The 21,169-nt window shown below is 39.9% G+C and overlaps 1 protein-coding gene across 1 annotated transcript in view; it reads left to right on the top strand.

The window, feature by feature from the left end:
* The window catches only part of VOPP1 (VOPP1 WW domain binding protein), a 194,584-nt gene that overhangs the window by 86,850 nt on the left and 86,565 nt on the right, over nucleotides 1-21,169 (top strand). Inside the window, exon 2 of the mRNA XM_069083734.1 lies at nucleotides 21,006-21,064. Coding sequence (XP_068939835.1) covers nucleotides 21,006-21,064 — 59 coding nt within the window. The remainder of the gene's footprint in view (nucleotides 1-21,005; nucleotides 21,065-21,169) is intronic.

The following is a 21,169-nucleotide window of genomic DNA, read 5'->3' as shown; positions in this document are numbered from 1 at the left end:
TGTAGGTTTGACTGAAATATAGAATGGAGAGTGGGTGGAGGGAAGGGATATGGAAAAGCTGGAAAGGTAGCCTGACTGACCAGGTTGTGGAGAGAACGGAATTTCAGGCAGAAGAATTTGAATTTGACTTCATAGACAAAAAGGAACCACTGAAAAATTCTGAACAGAGGAGTAATATGACCACATCTATGTTAAATATTGATAGCAATATGAAGGATGCATTGAGCAGGGGGTCTTATACTGGGGTCCAAAAATTTATTTTTTAAAAATCTGATACTGTATTTCAGTATGATTAATTTTCTTTGTAACCCTATGTATTTTATGTACTTGAAAATATTATTCTTTTAAAAAAATATTCTGAGGAAGGGTCCACAGCTCTACTAGGTTACCAAAGAAATTTCTGACCTCCAAAACGTTTAAAGATACCTGGGATAGAAGGAGGAAGAGAATAGAGTTGTGAGGACCGGCTAAAGGGTATTGCAGTAGTACAAGCAGATAGTAATGAGAGAGGTGGTAGTCAGTCAATCAGTAAATATATTTTAAGACCTACTATATGCCAGGTACCATGCTCAGTGCTAGGGATACAAAGAAATTCAAAAGACAATTCTTGGTCTTGAGGAGCTCCCAATATAATGGTAGTGGGACCAGAGAGGAGGGGATAGATCTAAGAGTTGTTATTATTAGGAGGATAGCATTTGACAGTACCTGGAAACTGATGGAGAAGAAATCGAAGATAACTTTAAGGTCAAGAACTTGAGAAAGTTGGTGAGTGGAGGTGCTCTAGGTGAAATGAGAAAGGACAGGGAGAAGATCATAAGCTCATTTTTGGTCATGTTGAGGCTGAGATAATGGTACCAGCTGATGAAGAGATCCTGAAGGTAATTGGGAATATCTGTGTGGAGTCCAGGAGAGAGGTCAGGATTGCAGATAGAGAGAGGCTCAGGAGTTGTCTGCATAGAGGTAGTAGCTGAAACCATGGGAGAGGATGAGATTGCCAAAGGAGAGAGTATAGTCAAAGAACAGAGGGCCAAGGCCAAGCCTTTGGAGAAGACTCACATTAAATGGTGGGAACAGGATGAGGAATATCAAAGGAAGGAGTAACTTAAGAAGTAAGAAGACTGCTAAGAGCGTGTATCTTTTTTTTTTTTGCTTTTTTTTGGAGGGCAATTGGGATTAAGTGACTTGCCCAAGGTCACATGGCTAGCTTTTGTGTTAAGTGTCTGAGGCTGGATTTGAACTCAGGTCCTCCTGATTCCAGGGCCAGTGTTCTATTCACTGAGCCACCTAGCCACCCCAAGAGCATGTATCTTGACCTTGCCTTTATCACAGAGCTTTTAGAACTTGGCTCGAACCTTGTAGAACACTTTGAGAAAGGTGAATGCACCATATCACATGTCTTCAGAGAGATCTGCTACACGTTTCCCTTTCTGATTGGAATCGGGCCAAGTTTGAGTATATCCATTTATTGCCAGCAAATAACAGTAGCACTGCTCTTTCCGTCTGTTATCTCGGTTACTGTACTATTCTAATTAAATCTTCTAGTCGTTGGTTTCGTATGAATGAAGATACATGACAGTTGAAAGATTTGTCATAGAAACCTTTTTGGCTGGGACCCATGCAGTTGATTCATCCTAAGTTTCACCTCTGAAGAGTTTTTAACAGCTTCATCATCTCACCTAAGAATCATTTGGGGGAAATAGAAAGTGGTTCCTTTTATGTTTTTCATAATAAATAGTGATGAGTCTCTCCGTTTTGTTCGACTATGCTGTGAACTAAGGTTAGACATACCAGCAGACTTCAGGTGCCGTATCTTTACCCAAACTGGATGTGACAAATATTAGAATGGAATAGAAACATAAGTAGCTGAGTATGAGGGGGTTCATGATGGGGCAGTTGGTTCATGTCATGTGGGTTCAAATTGTACCATAGTTTTCCTATATTGTGGAGGAGAGAAAACTCCAAGAAAAACTCATCATACACCAGAGTAAAGATATAGTGGCTGGATTGCGGGCTTTGTAATCACAAGACCTGAGTTCAAATCTGCCCTCAGACACTTACTAGCTGTGTTGTTGAGTCATTTCAGTTTTGTCGACTCTTTGTGGATCTCTTTGGGGTTTTCTTGGCAAAGACACTGGAGTGGTTGTCATTTCCCCCTCCAGCTCACTTTGCAGATGAGGAAACTGAGGCAGAGTTAAGTAACTTTCCCAAAATCACACAGCTAGGAAGTGGCTGAGGCCAGATTTGAACTTAGGAAGTTATCTTCTTGACTCTAGGCTCAGCATTCTATCCACTGGGCCACCTACCTGCTTTAATAACTGTGTAATCCTGGGTAAATCACTTGACCTCTTTCTACTTCAGTTTCTGCATCTGTAAAATGGGACTAATAGCCTCTACTCCACAGGGTTGCTTATAAGCATCTAATGAGATAATATATGCAAACATTTTATAAGCCAAGTGCTATATGAATGTTAGTTGTTAACCTTCATCATCTGCTGGTAACCCCCAAATTGATGGGGGTATGTACCATTATGCAAGGTTTCTCAAGTCTCTGCCACATAAACTTATCTAAACCTCAATTTAGGAGAGGTTAATAGTAACTTCAGTCAGTCAATAAGCATTTCTTAAGGACTTATTATGTTCCAGGCATTGTGCTAAGTGCTGGGATATAAAGAAAGAAAAAACAGACAAACAAACAACAAAAAAAAAGGTCATTGCCTTTAAAAAGCTCATGTTCTGATGAGGGAGACAACTTTGAAAATAACTAAGTACATGTAAGATAGATAGATACAATAAATGGAAAATCAGGGGATGGCATTAGTGAATATGTTTATGTGCTGTGTGTGTCCTGTAGGACACAAGTATATCATCAGGGAAGTTTGGGAGAAGAGATACATACAGGTTCAGGACCACTTTGAGCCTTTGTGGAGATGATGGGATTTAGTAGCTAAAAACTGACCTGGGGTGGTTTTCTTATAACAGAATTTGGTTTTTAAATGTATACTTCCCTTCTTGTTCCCCTGGCACCTGCCTGTCTCTGGTTTGTAATACATGACTGTCAAAAGGTCCCTGGCCTTTGGTATATTGAGATGAATTCTCCACAATCTAGTTAACCTCTGTTGGGAGCAGTATCTTTGTTTAGTGAATACATGTAACGGGATGATATAATATGATTTCCACTAAGCAGAAATCATTAACCATATTAGAAAGTGAGCCATAAAGACACAGTGGCATTTCAAAATGTAGCTGGAACCAGTCCATGAAGCTGCCTGTCTTGCAATAGGGAATGCTATGGAGAGAGCTTCCTTGTAAGTCTGCGAATTAGACGTAAGCCACTTTACATCTTTGGCATTGTCTCCTTTCCTGAAGGGGAGCAGAATTGATGATACACCTCTGTCTTGTAGCACACACACAACCAAGGGAGAATGACCTCCTTTGTAACCTCCTTGTTAATGAGATTTTGTGTCTCAAGGGAATTGTGGGTGTGTACATTGAAGATATGGAGGAAATATGATTTTGACTCAAGTGGGAGGTGGAGGTGGGGATTTCATTGGAGGGGAGGGAGCTGAGATGATTCTTTGGGGGAGGAAGGGAAGAAAAGCTGATGGAGAACTGTGTCACGCTAGATTAAACATCAAAACTGATCAACAATGCTGGATGGGGAAAGGAGGCCTGAAAAGATCTCTAATGATGTTGGACAGCGCGATTTCAGCTGTCTTGCCTCTGAGCTAGCTCTGGAAAGGGAGGAGAAAATGTGCTGGTTTCACGCATGCACGCACACACAGCTACACATGCATGCACACACACACACACACACACACACACAGAGTTCAGTGTTTGTCAGGTCCCCAAAGCAGCGTACCTTGATGCGAGGCATGGGTCATGACAAAAAAGCCATGTTTTGCCTAGCTTTTGTCAGGTTGTCAGCTTAGCCAGCTGAGACCTGGGAGCATTTGCTCAACACTTTGATGCCTGTTTACATTTGGGTGAGTGAGAGGATGAATATGAATCAGGAGTCCGGTCCATCATTTTATCCTCTGCCCTTCTTCAGCTCAGCCGTAGTTAATGGGCTAGATGAAAGTCAACCCTTTGGATCTTAATTACTTTGTGGCTGAGGGAGGATGGGGACTGATGGGGGAGGGAGAGGGCAGCTGTAGAGGGGAGAGGCTTCCTCAGGACATGTGCCCAGGGAGCCTGGATGCATTTAAATAGTGCTTTGTTATGAAATTAGCTGTGACTATGAAGAGGGACAGATTATTTAGTTCTTTTAGTGTACATTTGTATTAATTAAGCAAGATATCAAGGTCATGTATCATTGCACTTAGAAAAGACCAATATTTTTCAATCAGCCCCACAGTGCTGGGTTCTACTCACTGTGTTTTTTAATGGAGAAAATTGGTACTCTCAGAGAAAATGTGTTCCCAATTATAGTATGCTCTGACTCGTAGCCCTTGAGGATGGGTGATTTCTAGGACTGCCCTGAGATGGTGGGGGAGGAAGGGGCCAGGAGAATGAACAAAGAGGATCTATGTTATGTATGTTAGCATATGTATGTATGTATGATGTTAGCAGTGGCCAGTCAGTTGGCCAGCAAACATTTATTGTTTACCATGTTTGAAGATGGGAGTAAAAAGAAAAGCAAAAACAGTCCCCACCCTTAGAGTTTATATTCTAATGGTGGAAATAGCAATGTGCAAACAACTATGTAAAAGATATAGACAATGTGGTTGGAAGGTATTCAAAAGTTTGTCCTTTGCCTTTACATTGTCTGTCTCTCAAGCCTTCACCTGTCCTGAGGGGAAGATGACTGATGAAATGCTGAGGCATTATGGATTTAATATGTTATCCCTCCCAGGAATGCCCCTACATCTGCCTTTTTAAGTTAAGATTTCTATTGTGGGAATGCTTATCACACAAGAAAACTGGAATTTCAGCCATCAGTGGGGAGAGATTTTTTTTGCTTGCCTGGGACTCTGTTTCCTCTGCCTTATAGACCAGTCATTGATCATTATACTGGGCAGCTTGTTGACTCTATGATACTTTGTGGAGGGGAACTGTCCAAGGGGGAAGGGTAAAGGAACAAACATTTATTAAGCACCTACTGTTTGCCAGGCACTTTACAAATATTATCTCATATGATCCTCACAACAATTTTGTGAGGTAGGTGCTTTATTATCTCCATTTTACAGTTGAAGAAACTGAGGCAAACAGAGGTTAAGTGCCTTGCCCAGGATCACACAACTAGTGAACTTAGGTCTTCCTGATTCCAGCTAATGGGGTGCATAAAAGTCAGCCCTTTCTAATTTCACCATTCTAACTACTGTACCACCTAGCCCATTCACCTATGCTAATTCATTCATTGATTGAACATTTTAATAAAGCAAGTAGTCTTTGCAAAGTCCTGAGCTAGATTTGAGTGGTGGTGGGTAGTGGTGGTATTCAATTTAGATAAGACTTTAATCTCTGCTCTCATGTTTACACACTTGTAGGGTCTTAAAACATGAGCTTAGATAACTAATTCACAATGGCATGTCTGTTAGATCATTGCAAAAATAAAATACTCTGTGAGGTCCAAGGGGAGAGATTCAATTCAGCAAACATTTATTAAGCATCTACCATGTGTAAGCAGTGTACTCTGCCAGGTTCTAGGGATACAACAGCAATTAAGTAATCCCAGCCCTCGAGGAGCTTGCATCTTACTTGGGGTTACAATATTCAACAAAACATTTATTAGCATGTACATAAATAAGTAAATAAAAATATAGCAAGCAATTTCAAGAGGGAGGACATCCTAGTAGTAACTGGAGGACCAGGAAAAGACTCAAGTGGAGGGTGATGCCTGAGCTTTGCTCTGAAGGAAGCTAGGAATTCTAAGATGTGGAGGTGGGGAAGGAGTGAATTCCAGACAATTGAGATGGGGTTACTTGTGCAAATTCAGGGAAGGGGGGAGGGTGAATGTTGTGTTCAGAGAAGAGCTAATAACACAGGGCAAAGTAAAGTAATTTGAAATAAGCCTGTTAATGTGGGTGGGAGCCAGACTGTGGAAGCCTGGGACACCCCCCCGCCCCCAACCCCAGTCATTCTGTAAAGGGTTTTTTAATGCCCAGATAAAGAACTTGCTTTTTATTCTGTAGGCAATAGGGAGCCTTTGAAGATCATTATCATCTAAGGAAGGGGAGATGAGAGATAAAGGGAGACTTTTGATGTGTTTGGGAGGTTATTTTATAACCTGAATCTGGAAGAAACAAAGACCAAAGCATTTTTTGGTGTATCAAGATATGGACAAAGAACTTTGTCTTGAAGATTAAGTAGCTCCTGGGGCAAGAAGTCTGTCACTTTCTTATTTCAAGGTTAAGTAAGAGAATCTGTCAGATTTTGCCAGCCATATTGCAGCTTTATCATAGGAACCTTGGAGATAATATAGTTCAAACCTCTCATTTTACAGATGGAGAAACTGAGGCCTAAAGAGATTAGATGAATTGCTTAGCTCATGTGATTAAGTTGTAAACATGGGATTTGAAATAGCATCTTTCCACTGTGTCAAGTTGGTCGAATCTGTTATTGACCACAATTTTATATTAGTGTTTAACTTTACCAAACTCAGCTCCTCAGAAACATGCATCGTGCCTTGCACAAGATGCATCCTTAAGACTTGTTTGATGCAGTGAGGAAAGCTCTGGCCCCAGAGTCAGGAGGGCCCAAGTTCGCTTCCAGCCTCAGACACTTAATACCCACACAAAAAAGCTAGCCGTGTAACCTTGGGCAAGTTACTTAACCCCAATTGCCCTCCAAAAGGCCAAAAAAAAAAAAAAGACGTTTGAGTTAAATTGAACTACTTTTTTAGCCTGTTGTATTTCATAAATATGTTAGCCCCTGACTTAGTGTCACTGAGAAGTCATTTGAGTATGTTTTCCTGTCCAGCTTTTCTTTGTTTCTTTACCATTTATAATTGGTATTCTTTTTTGCATAATTGAAACAAAATTAAATTTAAAGTCAGGAAATCTCAATTTGAATGCTAACTCTGCTATCTACTGATTGTATAACTTTGGACAAACTATTTAACCTCTCTAGGGATCAGTTTCCTCACTTGAAGAGTACATCAATTAGACTACATGATCCCTAAGATTTTTTTTTTAATATTCTAAACCCTATGAAATTATCCCCATGCTTCTCTATCTGAAAGCCTGATTTCCCATGTAGATAAGGAGCTCTGTTTGTTATTTTGAAACAAAGGATTTCTGAAAGCCATGGCATTAAGTAATTATCACTTGGACCATTGATTAAATTCCCAAGTAGGGCTCAAAAGCATGGTCTTTCCTATTCATTATTTGAAATTCAGGGACCGTAAAATAACTACCTGTCATTCCTTTCATAAATCCTAGCTCCAGCCTCAAAAGTCCTCTCGCTGCCCTCTGCCACTGTCCAAGGTACTGAGCGTAAAATCTGCTAATATTCTTGAGGGTCTCTTTGTTTCAGTAGCTGTACGCAGTGAAAGGTGTTCCCTTTAATTGGGCTGGAACTGGAAGCTGACCAGGATCTCATTGCTGCCTGTGTCAAGTGCAGCTTTTGATGGATGTGAAGGCAGCCCCATGGCACAGTGGGGTGTGCTCTCCTTTGACAAATAGAGAAGGCAGCATGCTGATCCTACTCAAGCCTTCTCACCATTTAGAAGCTAATTGTGGGCTGTCTTGGTTGTGACAGATGTGTTTGATTTAAAATGTAGCAGCTGTAAGTCAAGCAATCTGCGTGTCTCCAGGATTCCTATTATTGCTATATGTTAGTTAGTTACATTGGGTAATTCCTATTTACAAGGTGATAGTTTTTCTCCTGTTCCTTTAGAGACTGGATATTTTTTCCCCAGACAGAGAAGGGCATTGCTTAATTAAAACTGCATTGTTATGAGACTAACACTGATTCACCATTCACTTCAGCATAGCTGAAAAGCAAAAGCTTCATTTTCCCAAAGTAAAATGGTGTCTGGATGTGGTTGGTTTAAAGAAGAACAAAAAGATTCATTGAATTATTCATTCACTAATTCATTCCACAAACATTAATGTGCCAATGATATGCAACAATGCACTAGATCCAAGAGGAGATTGAAAGATAAATAAATAGGTGCCTGACCTCAAAGAACTTACAATCTAGAGGAAGAGTTTAAAAAGGAATGGAAGACTGTGATGGGACAATGATAATAATTGCAGCTCATATTAATATAGCACATTGTAATTTACAAAGGGCTTTTCTCACAACTCTTTGAGGTAGATAGTACATATATCATCCCCATCTCACACATGTGGAAGCTCAGGTTCAGAGAAATCGAATGACTTGCTTAGAGTTTCATAGTTTAAGAGCAGCAGAATTGGGATTCAAGCCCAGCTGGTCCATCTGCAAACCCCCATGCTTTTTTGTTTTGTTTTTGTTATTCTGAACTTGATTTTTTAAAAATAGCTGGCACTTATATAGATTGAAGGTTTCCAATTCACTGTAAAAATATGATCTCATTTTATCCTTAAAGTGAGCTGGGGAGGTCAATGTTATTATTACCTTTATTTTACAAATGAGGAAACTGAGGTAGACAGGTGTTAAGTAACTTACCCAAGGTCACATAGCTGATAAGTGTCTGAGGTGAGATTTGAACTCAGGCCTGGTACTCTATCCATTGCACCACTAACTCAAGAACCCCAGGAAACATGATTATTTCTCTGTATAATGCACAGAAAAGGATTTGTCTATGAAATCTCAATTCTCTATTACATTTTTAAAAGGCTGTATTATAGTTTTTTCAAAGTAATGTATAAAATAAATTCAATATTTTTGAAAGCTTCCCTGAATGTCTTTGTCTCCCTCTGTATTTCCTTCTCTTTTGTACATTTTGAAAAAATACTTAAATGACATTCTTTTTTTTTTGGTATCTGTATTATTAGTACCCCTACTCCTTCCCAATTCTACTGCCCCCCTTCAATTAAAAAAACTCTTCCTTATAACAAAAGCAAACAAGAAATGTGTACACTGACCATGTCCAAAAAGTGGTCCCTTTCATTATTTCTTTTTTTTTTTTTTGCTTTTTTTTTGAGGGGGAGGGCAATTGGGGTTAAGTGATTTGTCCAAGGTCACATGGCTAGTTTTTGTGTTAAGTGTCTGAGGCCAAATTTGAACTCAGGTCCTCCTGACTCCAGGGTCGGTGCTTTATTCACTATGCCACCTAGCCACCCCCTTTCATTATTTCTTATAGTGCAGTATGATTTAATGACATTATATAATATAATTTGTTTAGCTGTTTCCTAATTGATGGTCATTCCCCTTAGGTTCTAGGTCTTTGCTACCACAGAAAGCACTACTGTAGATAGTTTTGTACATAAGAGTGTTTTCCCTCTTCTAAGCAGTGGTATTGCAGGGTTAGAGGATATTTATAGGTTGGTGACTTTGGGGGATTAGTTACAAATTGCTTTCCAGAATGATTAGAGCAATTCACAATTCCAACAATGGTCTATTAGTGTTCCCAATGTTACCCATCCTTTCCAGTAATTGTTACTTTCCCTGTTTGTCATCTTTGCCAATCTGGTGTGTGTGAAGAGAAAGCTTAGAGTTATTTTAATTTGCACTTCTTTTACTACAAGTGATTTGGGGCATTTTTATATGATTATTCATAGCTTGGATTTATTAAGAACTCCCTGTTCATATTGTTTGATCATGTATTTGTTGGAGAATGGCTCTTGAATATTGATTCCATTGCCTATATATCTTACATATCAGACTTTTATCATAGAAACTTGCTGAAATATTTTCCCAGTTAATTGTTTTGCTTCTAATTTTAATGCCATTGATTTTGTTCATATGAAAGATTTTTCAATTTTATATAATTGAAAATGCCCATTTATCTCCTATGATCTCTTTTATTTCTTGTTTGATCAAGATCTCTTCCTCTCTCCATAGTTGCAAAAGGTATCTTCTTTCCTGCTATTTTAATTTATGTTGCAGCAGCCTTTTATATCCAGGGCATGTATCCTTGGAGTTTATTGTGGTATATGGTATAAGATGTTGGTTTACACTGACTTCCAAACTACTTCACATTTTTCCTGGCAGATTTTTGTCAAATACTATGTCTTTACCTGAGTAATTGGGTTCTTTGGTTTTTTTTTTTTTCCAACTCAATGTCAATATGTTTAATTGCTTCTATATGCTATATACCTAATCTGGCCTACTGATGAATTACAAAAGAGAAAAGAAACTTCATCCTGTTGAAAATAATCCAGATGTTTATTTCTTTATAGTATTATTTGAGACCTGATAGGACTAGGCTTCCTTCATTCTCACTTCTTTTTTTTCATTATTTTCCTTGAGATGCTTGACCTTTTAAAAAAAATTCCAGATGAATCCTCCTTGTTCCTTCTACTATACCCCCACTCATTACAAACAGGAGTCTAATAATTCATGAGAGTGAGGAACAAAGCAATATACTGTCAAATTTGGGTCAGAATAACTGCATTCACTCTTCTTCAAGTCCATATAAAATATTCTTCCTAAATCTTTCTTTATGCATGTCCTTGTATAAGCATTTCTGGCTGAGATTCTAGACTTCCATGATTGTTTGTCTTACTGTCAGAGACCCTTCCATGATCCTCTACATTTCCATTCTTATAGAAATTTATAAATCACAACAGTAATTCTTCTACTGTCTCCATGGCATTGCTAGCAATGATTATGAGTGTCCTTAATGTAAATGGAGAGAACCTTTAGATAATAAACTCCTGGATAGCCCTCAGCCTTTTTTTTTGGGGGGGGTGGTGGTGGAGGGATTTGTATAGTTCTTTACACATTACCATAAATGCCTAGTGGATGTTATAGAGTTACTAACTGTAACCAAGAAGGGAAGTGAACTACAGAGGGCTGTGTCACAAATTCCCAGCTGCCTGGATTTCCGGAGAGCCAGCCCAAAGGGGCCCTTCCCTTACCTATACTGCATGAGATTATTTCTGAAGGTCCTGGTGTTTCAGAGATGTTCTGGAGGGACTGCTAAGGACAGTGATTGGCATACAAAGGCATGGATATCAAGCTGTTTATAGTCACGTTTTGCACGTTTGAGCTAATGAGTGACTATAGCAGGCTTTTCTTCCCAAATAATAGGATTTACAATGAACAGGTTGATTAGTCTATCATCTGGAGAGAAGAGGAGAGTTAGGAGGAAGTAGCATTAATTTATTTTTCCTCTGAGTTATAGCTAAGTTCTTAACAGGTTTTTTTTCTTACATGGAAAAACAGGCAGCCAGACATATGTTGTCAGATTGATAGGGAGATCATAGTAGTTTTACATTTATATTGGTCTATTTTTAGCTACATTACCTCATTTAATCCTTCCAACAACTTGGTAGGGTGTTATTGCTTCAGTTTTATAGGTTGAGGAAAGTAAGGCCCAGAGAAGAGGACGGACTTGTCAGAGGTCACTTATCCACAAAGTAGTAGAGGTGGCAGCGACCCAGACCTTCTGAACTCCAGTTTGCTGCTTCTCTCTGTCGCTGAGCTGTGCTGATGACTGCATCTGAATCCTTAGCTGTTTGCCCCTCACTGGCCTCTCACAGCTTTTTTCTTAGAGATCACAGAGGGAATAGAATAGAATAGAAACGTATTTTCCAAGTCCTTACTATGTACAATGCACTATGCTAAGGGCTAGTGATAGAATTAGTAAATCAAGACTGTCCCTGCTCTCAAAGAGATCACATTCTAATTGGGGGAGACAACACATAAAAGAACATTCATCTTCAGTTCAGGAGATGGAAAGATCAGTTTGTAGGCAGGGGGAGTACAAGGGAAGCTGGCAAGGATCAGAAGACCTTGCAGAGTAAAGGCAGGGGCTGGTGGTCTTCTACCAAGAGAAATGGTGGGTTCAAGGGTTAGAGTGTAGTGGGGCACTTCCAGCAGAGCTAAGGATTTAGGGAATTATCTGGTTAATGGGTGCTCTGAGTCTGATAGAAACTAGGCAATGGGGAAATGAGGGTTGATTGAGGAAGGAAAACATCTAACTTCCCTCAATGGCAGCAGGTGGTTTTCTTCCTGTGACCCTTGGTAGTTTGGACCAGTAGAGCCAGTCTTTGCTTGGGATGGGGAGTGGGAAGATAATGGTTAGATTGGAAGAAAATTTAGAGAACCCCTCATCCAACTTTCTCATTTTGCAGATGATGAAACTGATATCCAAAGACTTGCTCATAGTCACAAGGTTAATGAGTGGCAGGTTGGAGCCTTGTACCTCCAAGTTCATTTCTCTTCCTATTCCCCCATACTATCCGATGCATTAATTTTAGGGGGAATCGAGGCCCATAGAGGTGAAATGATTTGTTTAAAGTCACATCTACAGTATATAGCAGAGCTAGAATTCAAGCCCAGGCCATCCTATTCTAATTCCCTTTCTACTATGCCATGCACATGAAAATGACTTGTTAAGTAGGGAGGTGCTGGAGGCCTGGCCCCTTTCCTTCCCCATGTATGCTTCCCTCTGTGAAGTTGCTAGGATTTAAGGCCAGGGAATATGTTGTTAAAGGATTATGAGGTAGAACTCCTTCAATTCTCCTTTGAAATGTTCTTGGCTCTCAGATGCTCCCTCCTCCCCTTGCTCTGTCCTGGGTATCATCCTCTGTGTCAAATGCCATCTTTTCTTGGTTTCTGTGCAGTTATCCTAGGGAATCTGAGAAGAGAGCAAAAGGTCAATCTTCACTCTTCTCTAAGATGAAGATTGAGCTGGGTCAATTCTAACAAGAAAGGAAACAAAGAATTCTTAATTATTCACAGGAAGAGGCAGTGTTTTTGAGAATCTCCAAAGCATTTTTATTTCTTTCTCTTGTCCAGGCCCATTTAGATTGTTTATGAATTACCCATTTACTTGTTGTGCCTTTGCATAGGATAGTGTTAAAATTGCTCTACTCAGATCAACCCCCTTGTTTTAGGATATAGGTGACTTTGGGTTCTCGACAGTTATTCCAACAGAACCCAAGCTTTGGTAGGTCCTTTGGGTAAGCTAAGGCATCAAATATGGGCCTATTGCTTGATCATAGAACTCTTGTTCAAGTGTCATCTTGACTAAGTTTAGGAAGGTTCATCCCCAGAAAATTGGCCGCTGGGGTTTTCATTGCAATTCACAAAGGCCACCCATCTAATGAGGCATGGGAGGCTTGCAAGATGTGTCTAAAATGAGAATGTAACAACCACACCAGTCTGTGGGCCTTTTGAAATATTTTATTAATGGGGAGGAGTATAAGGAGGCAGTGTGGTATAGTGAGAAGAACACTGGATTTGAAGTCAGAGGAAGTGGGTTCAAATTCTGATTTTTTATTAGTATGACCTGTGTGTCAACTTGACCTTTCTGGGCCTCAGTTTCCTCTTCTATAAAATCAGGAATTTAGGCCAAATGACTTCTAAGGTCACTTCCATCTTTAAGTCTACGTTACTATAATTTATTTATTTTTTATTTTAATCTTTTTGAGACTGAATTTCCCTATCTCACCCAGCTGTAAGTGTGGTGGACACTCAAGGGCCTTACCCCATTGCTTATTGCCATAGAAGCTTTAACCTGTTCAGTTGTGCTGACCTGGGCTGTTCCTTCTTTGTTCCTTCTTTGACCTCCCAGGTGATAGCCTGGTGGTCTCCCACCATCTTACTCTCAGACTTACTTTGAATACTAATTGGCTTTAGTCTGAAGTTCAGAACTCCTCAGTCTTCCCTCTATCACAGGAATTATGGGAGAATACCCCTATTCACAGCCTATGTTATTAGTAAGACTAGTCTGCATACCAGAAGGACATGTTCACACTAATGAATGGTGGAAAGTGGTAGCTCACATGTATGTTGGACAGTAGGGAAAGTTTTACTGAGATGAATGAAAGCATCTGCATAGTTTTTATTTGTAATTTTTTGCTTAGTGGTCTTACAGGCCTTACCACTATTATTGAGGTGTTATTAAATATCTGGGGCAGCTAGGTCATACAGAAGATAGAGTACTAGCCTTGAAGTCAGGAGGACTTGAGTTCAAAACTGGCCTCAGACACTTACTAGCTGTGTAACCCTAGGCAAGTCACTTAAACCTGTTTGCCTCAGTTTCTTCATCAGTAAAATGAGCTGGACAAGGAAATGGCAAACCACTCTAAGTATCTTTGCCAAGAAAACTCCAAGTAGAGTTGTAGAGAGTTGGATATGACTGAAAAAGTACTTAACAACAACAAGAAAATTAAATATCCTGGGCCAACTTTGAAAATATTCATGCACAGTGAGCAGTTGGGTTTTGGGAGATGTTGTGAAAGTGAATGGACCATGGTACAATGGGCTGAAAAGGGGGCCATGGATAATCCAGGTACAGATAATTGATCATTTGTGCTATGCCATAGGAGGAAGGTCAAGATACTTAATGAGCTTCTGGGACTCCATCCTTTTTTTCAAACCTAGGAGGGGCTTCCTGAGCATAGAAAGGAGAAGATTCCTCCTTAATCATTCTAATGACTGACATTTATATGGCATTTTAAAGATTGCAAAATGCCTTACACACATTATCTCACTTGAGCTTCACAAGGAGGGAAGTACATACTATGTCCTGAACCTGTTCTAAATGCTTTCCAATTATCTCATTTGATCCTCAGCCCAGAGCCATAGATATTCTTATTATCACCATTTTATTTTATTTTCTATTTTTAAATTTTGTTATTTATTTATTTATTTTTCTTTCTTTTTCTTTTTATTATCAGCATTTTAAAGCTGGAGAAACTAAAGCAATAGTAACCAAGTGACTTTCCCGGGGGGTCACACAGCTAGTAAGTGTCTAAGGCCATATTTGAACTCAGGCATTCCTTGGTCCAGGCCTAGTGCTCTATCCAGATGTCACCAAGCTGCTCACATTAACTAGATGTCAGAAAAATGAAGCTCAAGGGAGCTTGAGTTTACCCAAAGTTACAGAGCTAATAAGTGAGAACAGATTCAAATCTAGGTCATCCTACTTCAAAGTCCTGGGCTCTAGTCTCCAGGCTGCCTCACTTCTTTCTCTCCTGCCAAGTGTCTGATTCTAGACTGGAGAGTACTCCAGTTGTTACCAGCAATCTTGCTTCCCCCCCCCCCCCCCCCAGCCTTTGAGTCTAAAGCTCTGTGCTGTGTGCCTATCACCCCGAGGTAGTCAGCCTGTGTGCAGGATCACTGTAGTCAGCAGCGACCATAATAGTAAATAGCATTAATAATGGATAATAGTTATTATTAATGACAATGATGATGTTTTACATTAATTTAGGCTTTACGATTTGAAAAGGCTTTCATATCCATTATTTTATTTGATCTCTATAACTACCTATTGTATGTTGGTAGGAAAGAGATTATCCTTCCAGGAGGCTAGGTGGAGCAGTGAATAAAGCACCGGTTCTGGACTCAGGAGGATCTGAGTTCAAATTTGGCCTCAGACACTTAACACAAAAACTAGCCCAGTGTGACCTTGGGCAAGTCACTTAACCCCAATTGCCCGCCCCCCAAAAAAAGTAAAAAAAAAAAAATAGAGAGATTATCCTTCCCATTTTACAGATGAGGGAAATAAGGTTTGACTCCCAACATCCCAGATCTGGTAAGTAGTGGAACAAGGGAGAGAACACCTGTCTACTGGCTCTTGAGGTCATTCATTGCCCTCTCCATCATATCATAACTCTCTTTGATGGGCAAAAAGTGGGAAAAGTCCGCATATCATTTATCAGAGAGCTAGAAAGGAGGTTTAGATAGTAATCTATTCTTTGGATGTTTCAGTGTTACTTCCCCCTTCTCATAGGAGGTAGGTGGTTCCACACCCTGCCCTTCTCCTGTTCTAAGCTGGCCATCTTCCCTTTGCTTTTCTAGGGCAACCTTACAAGGGGGGAGGAAGGAAGGAAGAAAAGGAGAGAAAGAGGGAGAAAAGGAGGGAGGGAAAGGACAGTCACACTGTATCAGATTGCTCAAACCAGTTGTGAGCTGGAAAAAGGGAGGCTTTGGGGAATTGGCATCATTCTCTGGGAGGTCTTCACCTTCACAGAGCTTTGGGGGGAAGATCATTAATTATGAGAGTTGCAAAATCAACTGTCCTCATGGTACCAGTAGTTTGCAGTGGGTCCATTGACTGCTTGCCTCTTCTTGGCTCATTTTCCACTAGAAAGATAGTTAAAAAACAAGTCTTGACTCCCAAACATTTAAGAGGGATCTATGAAAGTGTTTGGGTAGTTTTGATTTGTTATTTATTTCTTTTTGCTTACTGCCTGTATGTTTCTTCCTGTTATTACCTAGATATCATTAAATATTCTGGGCAGACTTTGTTTGAAAATCTTCTTCCCTGGTGAGAAGCTTCATTCTGGGAGATGTTGTGGGAGTGAATGGGTTAGGACACAATGGAAGGGGCTGCTGATTAGGCTGACCTGGCCTGTTTGAATTCACTAGTGCACCCAGAAATAATGATGTGTGGCAGACTGGAGGAAGGCTCCTGCAAAGAGACTGTGTCTGGAAAGCAGAATTAATGAGCTACAGAATAGTCTGCACATTCTCCACCATTTAATTAATATAAAGGCTATCCATTTAATCAAACTGGCCTATTCACTGTTCCCTGTAGACAATGTTCCATCTCCCACCTCTCTTCCTTTGTCCCGGCTGTCCCCCATACCTGGAATGCCCTCACCCCTCGCTTCACCTCTCCCTCTTGAAAACTTTGCTTCTCTTCAAATCTTTAATCAAATGTCACTTTCTTCCAGAGATCTTTTCAGATGCCTCTAGCTAGTGCCACCCTCCCCCACCCCTACTGTGTATTTATTTTTTATTTATGTAAGTAGATTGCATATTGCCTTAGGGGGCAGGGAGGGCACTGTTTTCTTTTCATTTCTGGATGCCTAGGACCTAGCACTGAGTCAGTCACAGAGTGGGTGCTTAATGGATTCTGACTGACTGATTGATTCAAAGTTCAACACAGGCAGTTCCAACCTACTTATCTTGGATTTAACCTGTATGTCACTTACCCCAAAAAAACTATTGAGAATTTTTGGTGGTCTGCGGGACTTCTGTTCCCTCTCTAATGCTACTGCCTGAGATTTTCCTCAGTTTTTCCCTCTCTACATCTTTCTTCCTCCTATGACTTCTACCTGGGGTGACCTAAACCCTGTCCAGTTACCACTCTCACTGGGGTCATACACATAGGGGTCTGCAGTGGCAGACGGATTGTGGCAATAACACAAGAAGGGAGGTAGGAGGGAAGTCGGCAGACCTCCAGCTGCTTGTCCCTTATATTGTTGCCTGACTCCCCAAGTCCTTAGATTGGTTTGCTTGGTATCCCCAGCCCATTTACCATTTCCTAAGTTTCCATCCATCTTCTTACTCAATTTCCCTATCATCCAGAAGCCCCTTCCTGCTCCCACACCTGTCATTGTATGCCCAGAATGCGCTGAGACTGGTTTTGTCTTCATATGGAACTGTATCTCATTCAGAAACCCATCATTAAGTATCTGATGTGATTTAATCTTTTCCTTTTCCTGTAGTAATTAATTTAAATTTAAAAAAGGAAAGTCATGGGAAGACTTCTTTTTAATATTTGAGGATTTTCCCTTTCTTTGCTTGAAGTAGAAACAAATCAAAACAAAACACTAAGACAACCTTTAAAGGAATGTGTCATTTTCTGCAAGGAAGGGAAGAATCAGAACTAGTGGGTTGCAGGTAGGGATCATAGAAGGGGATTGTAGGATCTTCCATTTAGACCTGGAGCTGACCTGAGAGGATATTTAGTCCAACCTTTTCATCTTACAGATACATAAACTGAGGCAGAGGAAGGTTAAGCACTTTGCCCCAAATCACACAGATGTTAAGCAATCAGGGGTGGGATTAGAACTCGCATTCCCCACTGGCAAAGATAATGCTCTTTTCAGGGGCAGGGGAAGGAGCAGGCATTCCATTCCTTGAGTTCCAAACAAAGAGAAGAAAGAGTATGACTGAGTAATTCATAGAATTTAGATCCAAACAGGACATAAGATATTATTTTACTTTTACTTATGAGGAAATAGGCCTCATCTCTCATTAGGATAGGGAGTTCCATGTGAGCCACTCCCTTGACCACTATAATTGCCTGGGATGCAGAGATCAAGTGACAAAAAATAAATAAAGGGTCACATAGCCAGGATGTCCCAGGGACCACTGACTTTAGTCCTCTTTGTCTGCTTCCTCATGTTGCTGCTTCTAGCTCCCATTTCTCTAGCATGTTGAAGGTTCACCAAGCACATACCTCACCAAAGTCCTGTGAAGTCAGGAGTGCTTGGTCATCATTTCCATTGTAGAGGTGAAGTGAGGACTTAGAGTGCTAAGGGTGTTATCTAGAGTGAAGACTTAGAGGGCTAAGGATCTTATCTTATCACATCACTAGGAAGGTTGGAGTTAGGATTAGAGCTAGGGTTTCTGAACTCCAGGTGTAGGCCTCTTTCTACCATATTGTGAGACATAAAACATTTAAAAAGTTTGAGAGACATAGTTTGTGAATGATTTATCATTTTATTGATAATGTTAGCATTTTATTAATAAAAGAGGTCAGTGGTACTCTCAAAGGCCAAAAGATCCCTCATGGTGGTGGGCTTACAGTTTATATGCTTTTGGAAGAACAGGTGCCCCTGAGGGTGGCATTCAACTCTGATTGGTTAACAATTAATGAGAAAATGAATATTATAATGATATATGGGCTCATTCGAATGAGGGTCTTGGGGGCATGTGACTTGGATCACCCAAGGCTTGGTCAAAGAGACTTATCAAATTCTATATCATCTGTCTGACAAAAGGGAGAATCCACATTTTCCCAGACTTATCTGAGTAAACACAATGAGCAGGAATCCACCCATTTGGCTAAACTTAGAATTTCTTTTACTGTCTTTGGTTAGATCTTAGCCTGGGTAAGTCTTTGCTCAAAATTTCACATACTGGTTGATTTCTAGATGAGGAAGTAGAAAAAAGGACAAACCTTGGTCCTTGTTCAATAGTTAGTTATTAATACAAGAGAAAATAATAATTTCTCTTAATATCATGATGCCTTGAAGAAGAGACCCTTCTTGTGTTTTATAAAGTCCAGCCATATCATTTTCTGAAGAACCATAGGATATATCAGAGTTGTAAGGATCCTTGGTAACCAGCCAGCCACAGGATCCTGGATCTAGAAGTTCTAGGTCTGAAAGAGATCCATCTAGTATGTGATCCCTAATTTTACAAGTGAGGGTGTTGAGACCCAAGAAGGGCAAGTGACTTGCCTAAGGTCATATAGGTAATAAGCAAGCAGGGGTAGGATTTCAACTCAGGACTTCTAACTCAAGGGCCAGTGGTGTTTCTGCATCACCATGTTGCCTCTTATGTTTCTTTAACTGTTAGTGCTATGTTAGTTTTGTGTATTTTTTGTAGCCTGGAAATAATTGTCAAATTTAAAACTTGTCCCTTCCCACCACTACCACCTATCTCCTTCCTTCCTCATCTCCAGTTTGGGGAGGAGATTTGGACACCAGCAGAAGGGGAGGAGGTATCTGGTACTGCTAGGGATAGACCCCATTATCTACAAATTAGGTGATAATAAGAACTTATCCCTGATTGTATTAAGCTGGGATGTATACTTTGAAGAGGGTTAACCTACCACTCACAGTATGGGAGACTAAGGGAGGAGACTGATTTCTTTGTTTCATTGCCCAGGAACCCAACTAAAATTAAACGAATTGGCAAACATGTCAGCTTTATGGAGACTAATTTGAGTAGGGGCAATGAAAACAGCTGTTCTCTGACTAAGTGAATTGATGTCTTCTCTTGCCTGAGCAACATTGCTTGAACTGGAGGGTTAGCTGATAGCTTTTTTTTTTTTTAAATCATTTCTTCATTAATAAAATTTTAGGCACTCACTGCCTAGGAGAGATTCTGAAATGTCTTCAAGCCCAAACAGACACATGTGCTTTCATCATAAAAGAGTACAGTCAGAACCATGTGATTCCAGACAGATAACATCCTCACATGTCTCTCTGTCACCAGGAGCAAAGTCACCTGTTTGATGTCTCCTTTCTAGGGCTGTCCTAGGATCGTAGCAAGAGTAGAAGGCCTGGGTTTGAATCCTAGCATTAAGGGATTTTGAGATAGTCGTGGCTTCTCCAATCCTCAGTTCAGTCATCTGTAAGATGGGCATAACTATACCTGCCCTACCTGCCTCAGTTTTATTGTGAGGGTCAAATAATATCATGTATATAAAGTGTTGTACAAAGCACTTCCCTCTCAAAGCCCCAGGAGGAAGATAGCACAATTATTATTCTCATCCCCATTTATGGAAGAGGAAATTTAGTTTAAGGTCAAATGACTTTCCCATAGTCACACAGATAGAAAAGTAGGAGAATCACATGCATGTATTTGAGAGGGAATAAAATATATAAAGGGCAGCTAGGTGGTGAAGAGGATAAGAGTGCTGGGTCAGGAATCAAGAACATTCATCTCCTTAAGTTCAAATCTGGCCTCAGAGACTAGATGTGTGACCCTGGGCAAGTCACTTAACACTGCCTCAGTTTTCCCATCTATAAAATGATCTGGAGAAGGAAATGGCAGATTTGTACAGTATCTTTGTCAAGAAAGCCCCTAAAATGGGGTTATGAAGAGTCAGACATGACTGAAAAATGACTCAACAACAAAAAAATAAATATATAAATACACACATATATAATTTTAGTGTCTAAAGGATCTAAAATGACTTTATAAACTTAGGAGCATGAAATATATATTCTGAATAGCTTGAGTTTCTCTTCATAAAATCATCATATTTGATTTGTTTTGAGCTGTGAGGGCATGGAGGAGGGAAATCTGGAAAGCAATTTTTTTTGAAGAATTAAACATTTTCAGGGAAAGAAAATACTTCTCAGTTTGTCCCCAGCTTCCAATATCTCTTAGCAATACAGAGTTTCTTTTTTTAAATTTTTCTTTGGTCGGGAATTTTCGAAGTTGCTTTCTAAAGGCAAAAAGCTGATTGTGGATTTACCTTCCTCTCTTTCCAGTGTACAGAGGCCAAAAAACATTGCTGGTATTTTGAAGGAATATATCCGACATATTATATGTAAGTACACTCTTTTTTTCTCTATGTAAACATCTGCATTCATCTTTTCTCCATGTGTATTTAAAGTATATTTTTATTCTAATAATATGTTTCAAGTCTGTGGTT

Source organism: Petaurus breviceps, unplaced genomic scaffold, assembly GCF_028583685.1.
Source record: "Petaurus breviceps papuanus isolate PSGF00001 unplaced genomic scaffold, PetGlider_PUasm1.0 174, whole genome shotgun sequence".
Classification (NCBI taxonomy): domain Eukaryota; kingdom Metazoa; phylum Chordata; class Mammalia; order Diprotodontia; family Petauridae; genus Petaurus; species Petaurus breviceps.
The sequence above is the reverse complement of the archived record's forward strand: the minus strand, read 5'-3'. Positions and strand labels throughout refer to the sequence as shown.